Consider the following 8,784-nt stretch of genomic DNA (forward strand, 5'->3'; position numbering starts at 1 on the left):
CCATTGACAAGCCTGAGAAATGGGCTGACAGGAACATCACCAAGTTCAAGAAGGGGAAGCCCAAAGTCCTGTTCCAGGAGAGGAACACTACCAGGCAGGCACCAGAGCATACTGGGGGCCATTCTATCTGGGCTGGAAAGCTTTTGCCAGGAAAGGCTTTGGAGGTCCTGGAGAGCACCAAGGTCACCATAAGCCAAAATATGCACTCTTCTGGGATCCTGAGCTGCATCGAGAGTGCAGCCAGCAGGCCGAGGGAGGGGATCCTTCTCCTCTGCTTAGCACTGCTGAGCACCTCTAGGGCTGGTTCCAGGCTGGGGCTCCTCAGCTCAGAAGAAAGCAGTGAAGGGCTGTGAAGATGATGATGGAGGGACTGGAACAACTCTGCCGTAAGGCAAGATGGAGGAAGATGGAACTCTTGGTCTGGAAAAGAGGAAGTTTAGGGTGATCCTATCCATGTCTATAAATACGTTAGGGGAGGGATCAAAGTAGATGGAGCCCAAACCAAACCTGCTCAGGGCCCTGAACACAAACACCAGCCTTTTTCCCTGGGAAAGAAAACTCACCAGTCCAGGTTCCTGATGTCAGTTTGTAGGGTTCCCTTGGTGTCACTGTTGAGGCAGGACGGGAATGAGAAGACTGACTCAGAAGGCTGCTGAGAGTAAAACTCCGGCTTATTTAAAATACACCGCTCTTTTATACAGAGCTTCGTGAGGAACAATTCCATTGGTCCTGAAGTGAAAACAGCCCACACCATTGGTGCAGAGTGCTTGATGCACAGTGATAGAACTTAACTATAAATAATGTGAACAACAAGAGAGATAAATAATTATTTACATTCTTCTCCAACTCTTTCCCAGGCTTCTGCCTGGCTAGAAACTCTCCGTTTCTCTCTTTGACTGAATCTGAGACCTACAGATTTGCAGTTAGGGGTTGCAAGCAGCACTACCTGATGGCCCAGTGCAGGGGTGTAGAATTCAAATCCCCACCCAGCTGATCCACTACCGCACCTTTGGAAATGTAATATCTGTGTAACAACAACACAATAAGGCAATACCACAATATAATAACACAATAAAATAGAAAAACATTATTCTAAAGATAACATAGCTAAAGGAGCAAATGACTCATAATAAAAATTTCACGTTACAGCTTGCAATTAGTCCTTGTACAGAGGACTCAATGGCTCTGGGCCTGCGGTCACCAACATCCCGGGGCTGTGGGGACACAGGGACCTCCAGCTCCTGGAGGAAATGTGTCCTGGCCCTTGGACAATTGGCAGTCACCACTCACAGGTCATTGGAAAAGGGATAATTACCACTCCCAGCTCAGGCTGCAGACCATGGCTGACACACTCTCACCATCACATCACAGTGGGGTACTGGCTGGAAGGATCACGGCTCAGGTCAGGTCTTCAGGTAGGGACTGGGAGAGCCATTCAGGGCACAAGAGCTTCAGCAGCCTGCATAAAAGGGAAGAAAACTGAAAGATCAGGCACATTTCTGAAAAAAAAAACCCCACATTTATTTCCCAAACCCTGTTTTGGGAGGTCAGAGCAGTAGGCAGAAGGTGGCACAGGTTTAGTAGATGGCACCTGCCCACAGGCAGGCAGCTGGGTGCTTTCCTGTGACTGGTTACTGCACTTTCCATTACCATTGGTTGTTTTTAAGGCAGCAGAAGATACTTTTGGGGGGTAAAATGAGACCAGCACCATGGGAATGACTCCGGCATCTCAACATTTCCTGTGGGCTCCATGCACATGACTTAGGATGGTGCAGACCAAGCTGCTCAAGTGCCCAGCTCTGCCTCCCATTTCATAGGAAGAAAGAAAAAGAGTTCAGCAGGGCTCAACCTGAAATGATATTTTGTAGCTTACAGCTCTCCTCAGAGCTCTGGTAAGAGAGGAAGGTCTCTGTCCCTGAAAGCCACGGACCCTTGGAATGCACAATGGACCTGTGTGTCACTTCAAGAGACACCAAGAAGCCCTGCCACTTTGAAAGGGCAGCTGTTGTTTCACTGCTGCATTTCTTGGCTCGACAAAGCCCCTCCGACCCACACTACGGCCTGAGCTTGAAGATATAAAGTACCACTTTGGAGGACAGGCATGGAAAGCTTGCCAAAGGCTGAAGGCAGCACTCTGATTCCCCCTTTTCCCGAGAGGTTTCTTTAGGTGAAGTTGCTGACAAGGACCAGCCTTGACACACCACAATGGGTTTGCTGTTTTATTTTCCAGGTCCTCAGTCCTGCATGGGACTCGGTAAGTGGGTGCTGCAGAGGCTCCGGCAAGGCATCAAAAACGCCGGCCCCACACCCAATGGTGGCGCGAGATCTCCTCCAGCTCCGGCCTGTCCGCAGGGTGCTTGGCCAGACACCATCGGATCAGGTGCTGGAGCTTTGGGGAGAGAAGCCAGAAAGCGCCGGTCACCGCCAGAAGTCTCCAGCCCAGCTGCCCCCGTCACCCGCGGGGCCCGGGCCGTGCCGCGAGCGCTCTGGGCCGTGCCGGGCTCCCGACCGGCTCAGCCCCGCGCGGGAGAGCGGCACGGCGGGACGCGGCCGCCTCCTCCGGCCGCCCGTGCCGCGCTGACCCCGTCGGCACGGGCCCCTCCTGCGGCCGGCCCGTGAGGGCAGATCCACGTCCCGCGGAGCTGCGTGAGGGCCGCGCCGGGCGTGCGCCGCCACCTGCCAAAGCCCGCCGGCTTGAGGCCGGACACCCACCTGGAGAGAGCTGCCGCCGGAAGAAGAGCTTCCCCAGCACGATGGCTTGGTCGTCCTGGAAGGGGAGGCTGCCGCAGACCGTGACGTACAGCAGCACGCCCAGGGACCAGATGGTGGCCGCGTGGCCGTGGTAGCAACCCAGCCAGGTCCACTCGGGCGGGCTGTACACGCGCGTTCCTAGGGGAGACAGGCGGCGCTGGCCGGGTGCAGGCTGCTGCCTTCCAGAGCCTGGCACCAGCCTCCTGACCGAGGCAGGGGCTGCGCCCGCGGCCACAGCTTCCCCCCCGAGGCCACCCTGCATCCCCCAGCCAGCTGGCCAAAAGCAGGAAACCATTCCGCAAGGCCAAGAAGGCCAGCAGAGCAGCCCAGGCCCTTGTGGGCCCGCTGAGCCCAGGGGCCCGGAGCCGCTTTGGCCTCCCCCTCTCTCGTCAGGGCCGGCAGCCGCCTCCTGGGGCACGGCATCCGCCCCGTGCCAAAGGGCAGCCGGCTGAAGGCCGCGGCCCGGGAGGGAACGGGGCCGTGCAGTGCCTGGCACCGGGAGCAGGGCCCAGGCCATGGGCTCACCGGCAAAGTCCGTGAAGGCCCGCTCCTGGAGGAAGGTGCCGCAACCGAAGTCGATGAGCTTCAGGTCGCCGCTCTCCGGGTCCACGAGGAGGTTCTCCGGCTTGATGTCCCGGTGCAGGACGCCGCAGGCGGTGCAGTGCCGCACGGCCTCCAGCACCTGGCAGAAAAGCCAGCGCGCCTGCTCCTCGCACAGGAACCCCTGGTCCTGCTCCTGCAGGAACTCCAGGAGATCCCGTGATGCCCCCGGACGCTCCAGCACCAGGATGAAGCTATCCGGCAGCTCAAACCAGTCGAGCAGCTGGATGATGTTCTGGCAGCCAGAGCCCACCTTCTCCATCAGCACCACCTCCAAGGGCACGCGGGTGCCGTCGGGCTGTGAGGAGGAGAAAATCAGTGCCTGCGGCAGGTGCTGCTGCTGCTGCTGCTGCAGGCCTGGGGCTGCGCTGCGCCCTGCCCGGGATGCCCCAGTGCCCCCTGCCGCAGCCTCCCAGGCGCTTGCGCTTCCTCCCGCCCGGGGGATGCTCGGGGCTGCCCCTGCCCGGCCCCGGCACCGCTGTTCGGCGTGCCCAGGCCCGCGGGGCTGCGGCTCCGCACGCTGAGCCCGCCCCGGGATTCTCCCTGCCCGCCACGCCCCGCTCTGTCCCGCTGGCCCCGCTCGCTCACCAGCTCGTCCCACTGCAGGACGCTCTCCCGGGCCACACGTTTGAGGGCCACCTGCGAGCCATGGGGAGAGGAGGGCTGAGCTCCAGCCCTGCCCCTCCCCGCCGCTGCCCCTCCGCCCAGGCCCGGCCGTCGCGGCCACTCACCGGGCTGCCGTCCGAGAGGCGGATGCCCGAGAAGACGGTGCTGAAGCCGCCGCTGCCCAGCTGCGGGCCCAGCAGGTACCGCTCCTGCCGCTGCCTCCTTTGCCCTGCGGCCAAGAGCGAGCCCTCAGCCTTGCGCCCAGGACCCGCCCCTCCCGCAAGTGCCCGCGAGTGGAGCGGGCCGGGCCCCCGCGGGCCGCCGCGCTCTCACCCGCTTCCTGCTGCGCGCCGGGCAGCGGCCACCGCCCTGCAGCCGCCGGGCTGGCGAGCGGCAGAGCCGGGCCGGGGCAGCGCGCACAGGCGGCTGCGGCAGCCCCGGGGCAGCGGGGCAGGGCGGCACCGGCGCTGTCCCCGGCGTCGTGGGCTGGGCTCTGCTCCTGCCGACGGCCGGGGCTGCAGCCCGAGGCTTGGCACGGGGGAGACCCAGGAGCGGCTGCAAAGCAGACAGGGCGTTTTCAAGCCGGGCCATCGGAGGCACTGGAAACAGCCAGCGACTGGGCTGCTCTCAGGGGCCCTGGCCTGGCCTGGCCGCGCCCCTCCAGAGCCCCGGCGGAGCCTCAGGCAGCTCCTCAGGAGATCTCACCTGCTACTAGAAAGCCCTTCGCGGCACTCGAGGGCTGTCTCGGGGCAGCTTCCTGCAGATGGAGGAACCTCTGAAGGCTCGTCTCCACCACCAGGCTCGGGCTGTTGCCAGCTGGCAGAACCGGCACAGCGTCCTGGCTGTCCTGGCCGCTGTGGGATGACCACAGCTGGCTCCAGGACGCTTGCTGCCCCGTCAGCTGCTCCTGAGCAGGCTCCCCCGCATCGGGCTGGGCTCCCATTTGGACTTGTGGGCTTTCGCCTGACACGTAAAGGGTCAGGATTGTGCCCGTGTCGTTGACGTCCGTGAGTCCAAGGGAGCTGGGAGACCTGTCCACGGGCTCTGCTCCTTCTGCAGGCTGACAGGTCTCACTGAGCCTCTGCGAGGGATGGAGGCTGTCAGAGATAGCAGAGGCTGCTGGCAGGGTGCAGGGTCTCTGACAGCCTGAGGTTCCTGCATGGATGGTGGTGGCTCCCCCCTGCTGTGCCATCCTTGCAGGCCTTGAGGCTCTCCCAGGGATGGAGAATCTCGCTGGGAGCAGCCTCTGGAAGGGATGGAGGCTTGTGGAGGAGCTGGCCGAGGCACAGCAGGGCAGGTGGCCTCGCTCCAGCAGCTCCTTCAGCTCTTTCCACAAGGCCTGCCACATCCCAGAGTAGAGGGGCGCACGTGTCCCGTTGCCATCCCAGAGCTGCAGCATCAGTTCCTGCAGCTCCCGGGCCACTGCCAGGCAGGGGCCGCAGCCGCAGGGGCTGCCCAGGGGGCTGGCGGGAGCACGTGGCTGCTCGCCAGGAGCAGCCCGAGGCCTGGGGAACCTGGGAGCCGCAGGGGCTCCTCGCTTCCTCCGTGAGCCTCTGGGCCGGGCCCCGGGGTGCTGGCTCCTCTTCGCTGTCCGTGTGCTCCGGCTCCGCGGTTGCCGGTGGCCAAAGGCCCACCAGACAGCCAGGGCGGCCAGCAGCAGGACAAGCGCAGTCACCAGGACGTCACCGTCACCCATGGCTCCAGCACGTCCCATCGCGACTGCACTGGCAGCTGCCGGCGCTGGCCTGTCTCACCCAGCGACAGCGCGGTGATGTCACAGTGGTGTCACAGTGCTGCGGCCAGCACAGCCCTGGGACATCACAGCCCTGCCTGACGCCAGCGCTCTGCCCTTTGTGCCATCACAGCCCTGCCTCAGCCCCGCCCTCCGCAGTGCCCCAGGAGGGGTAAGGGGGCTCCCTATGGGCACTTGCCAGCTCTCTGGAGCAGAGTGGGTGGAAGATTCTTCTTTCAGAAGGACACAGGGATGAGGAGGGGAATGCTGATGGTCTCACCTCCTTGCTGGCAGAGCATGGGACATGGATTGTCCAATGTGACACTGCAACTCCTTGAGGAGGGCAAGCCCTGCTCAGTAACATCCAAGCCATCTGTGTGCTGTCTACCATATTCCCGTCCTGAATCCAAACCCAGCTCTTTGCCGCTCCCTGGGAAGAAAATGGATCCTATCCCATTGAAAACCAGTACATCAGCCCATTCTTCAGCCAGCACACCCTGTCTCTCTTTGTCTCACACCTGGACACCTGCTCCAGATGTATTCTGCGAGGGACAGGATCAAAACTCCACTTAAAATCCTGAAATAGAACCTGCATTGCCTTCCCATCATCCATGAGACGGGTGACCTTATGTTAGGGAACCAGTGAGTGGGAGCCAGGGTGCGCTTGAGTTTTGGGAATGCCGCATCTCCTCGTCTCCTCATTTCCCAGGCAGACCCTGCCACGAGGGCGTGGCCGAAGCGGCCCGAGGATCCGGGCATTCTTAGGAGAATGGTGAGTAGCAGACTCGTGGGTTTGTGGCTGCTGTGCAGCTAAGATCATGCAGTGATGTTTGGTGTTCTTGATTGTAGCTGGGCAAGGGCCACAGGTCGGTGCCTGCAGGAAATTGCCAGCAGGGGAGGCAGCCTTCCTTCGTACCTGATGTGGATTCCCTTCCCCGGACATCCTAGAGATATTTTTAGGATTGGTGACTGATAAACGCAATGTGTTTTGATGGATGGTTTTAGTTAGTGGTGCTTGTTTTGTTTTGGTTGTGGAACTATTTATCTTGGGGTATTTTTGTGAGTATTTTAAATAAGGTTTGACACAGTGAGTAGGACTGTCATGTAGTTTATTTTTTGTGAAAACATAAGTATACCTTTAGGTTATGAAAGTGACAGGACTACTTTATTGACTACTTACCAAGTCTTTTTTAGGAGTAAATTTTTGTAAGTCTGATTTTGAAATCAAAGAAGAAAAATGAGAAGACGAAGGAGGTAGAGAAGTTATCTCCTTCTAGGATAGAAAGGGTTTAACATAGAAACTGCTTTGTCTAATGTTGCGTGGGGCATTTCTGTGCGACAGCCGGGCCGCCCGCGGGGCTCGGCAGCAGGAGAGCCCCGAGCCGGGCAGGGCGGGGCGCCGGGGCGGGCTCGGGGTGGAGCCGGGGCTCTGTGAGGCTCCCCCTCGTGTCCCTCTCTCTGCCCCTCTTTCCTCCTCCCCGTATTCCTCTTCTTTCTCTCTTTCCCGCATTTCCCACTCTCCCCAAAGCAGCTCCGTTCCCTCCCTTTCCCGCTACCCTTCCTCTTCCCCGTATTCCTGTTCTTTGACCCCCAGACCGTCCCCTCCTCTCCCTCCCAAACCCGACCTTCCACTGCCCTCACTCCGTCCTGTCCCTGCCCCGCTACTCCGTTCTATTCCCCCTCTCTCCCTCCTCTGTCCACCGTCCCTCTTCCTTCCCTGCCGGCCTTTTCCTTCCCTTCCCACTTTCCTCCGCAGCCCGACCTCCCTCCCACCCTTCTGCATGCCCCGCTCTCCCTCCTCTCTTCCTGCCGCCCCTTCCCTTCTTTCCCCCGCAGCCGCGGGGCTCGGGGCGCGGAGAATAAAGCCCCGAGGGCCGGAGCCCGGCGCCCCCCGGCCCTTGCGGGAGTCCCCGCACGGGGCCGGAGCTCTCGGCGGATCCCCCCGCGCCGCTCGGACACCGCCCGGCGCTGCCGGACCTGCGGCTCCGCCACCATCGCGCTGAGAGCGGCCCCGCTCTGCGCCGTGCCGGCCGTGCCGCGTCCCCGCCGCCTCTGCCGCTCCCAATTTCTGCCCCTGGCCTGCGACAGCGAGGCGGGGCGGGGGCTTCAAGCCTTCTGGGGGCTGCCCCCCCTTTCTTGTTGCGGCAGAGTCCCTTTCGGGGGGGATGGAGGTGTGGAAAGGGCTGGAAGGGAGTGCTGGGCTGCTGTCCAGGGCAGTTGGACTCGTTCTGTGCATTCTTTGGGGGTCAGGAAAAGGGGGTGAAGACTCGGGGCTCTGATGTCATTTGGGGCACCCCGAGGTCCCTAGGAGAGGGAGGCACACTGCGGTGGGGGAGCGGGTGGGTGGCGAATGAGGGGTGGAGGTCACGCTGGGTGCCGTCCCGCAGAGGGACCTAAAGCTGCCCCAAAATTCCCAGGGAGGGGTGTGTGTAGAATACTAAAACCTGGCAAGTGTTTCGTTTTTATAGGTATTGGTAAAGAATAGGTATCTATGGCTAAATTCATTTGGAAAGAAGCCCTCTCTCTATCCATTCATTTGTATCCAGGAATGTAGGAAATTCTGACTAGTGCTGAACCAAGCAAGTGCCCTGAAACCATCGGAGCAGCTTCAGGGGCTGAAGGGAACAGGAAGGGCTCTCCGGCACCTTTTGCCTCCGTTCTCTGCCATTCTCCGTCGCAGTCCCGGAAGAGGCGTCTGTCATGCAGCCTGCCAAAATGAAGACCTGTAAAATCCTAGCTCTGCCTTTTGTTTAAGGTGTTTTTACTTCATATTTATGTCATCACAGAAAGCAAGGAAAGAAGAAATGTGACTGGTTCCCACTATTGCTCCGTGCAGGCACTTTTAAAGGCTGCTGTACTTATGTTCTCTTTTTCCACTCCAAGCTTGACTTTCCCCCTCCTTTTTCGAGGTCTGCCGCTTTGGGTGTCCCAAGGAGGGCAGGGTTCCTCAGCAGGGGTCTTAGGAGTTGGTGCTGATTCTGCTTTTTCCAAAGGTGTATCGAAGTGTGCTACCAAAATTACTATTTTCTCCACGGGAAAGCTTTCTCTCAATGACAATCAATGCATGTATGTGTTTTAACTGTGTAACCAGATGG

At 60.1% G+C, this 8,784-nt stretch overlaps 1 protein-coding gene and 1 long non-coding RNA gene across 2 annotated transcripts; both read right to left on the reverse strand.

Annotated features, from left to right (window-relative positions):
- Positions 1–294: 294 nt before the first annotated feature.
- On the reverse strand, positions 295–1,475 carry LOC140680866 (uncharacterized). Its single transcript, XR_012052245.1, has 3 exons — positions 1,316–1,475; positions 564–608; positions 295–420 (listed from the first exon to the last, which is right to left on the reverse strand). It is a non-coding gene; the product is annotated as an uncharacterized lncRNA (long non-coding RNA).
- Positions 1,476–2,054: 579 nt separating this feature from the next.
- On the reverse strand, positions 2,055–7,684 carry LOC140680805 (serine/threonine-protein kinase pim-3-like). Its single transcript, XM_072919549.1, has 4 exons — positions 7,606–7,684; positions 3,277–3,750; positions 2,713–2,889; positions 2,055–2,086 (listed from the first exon to the last, which is right to left on the reverse strand). The coding sequence occupies exons 1-4, from the start codon at positions 7,682–7,684 to the stop codon at positions 2,055–2,057; spliced, it is 762 nt and encodes a 253-aa protein (XP_072775650.1).
- Positions 7,685–8,784: the final 1,100 nt, after the last annotated feature.

This window comes from Taeniopygia guttata, chromosome 29, assembly GCF_048771995.1.
Source record: "Taeniopygia guttata chromosome 29, bTaeGut7.mat, whole genome shotgun sequence".
NCBI lineage: Eukaryota > Metazoa > Chordata > Aves > Passeriformes > Estrildidae > Taeniopygia > Taeniopygia guttata.

Coding starts and splice junctions, on each gene's coding strand:
- LOC140680805 (XM_072919549.1), bottom strand. CDS start 7,684: ATGGTGGCGGAGCCGCAGGTCCGGCAGCGCCGGGCGGTGTCCGAGCGG. Junction 3,751..7,605: donor CCGCCGAGAGCTCCGGCCCC/GTGCGGGGACTC, acceptor AGGCTGCGGCAG/GGGGCACTGGGGCATCCCGG. Junction 2,890..3,276: donor GGCCTTCACGGACTTTGCCG/GTGAGCCCATGG, acceptor TGTCTCCCCTAG/GAACGCGCGTGTACAGCCCG.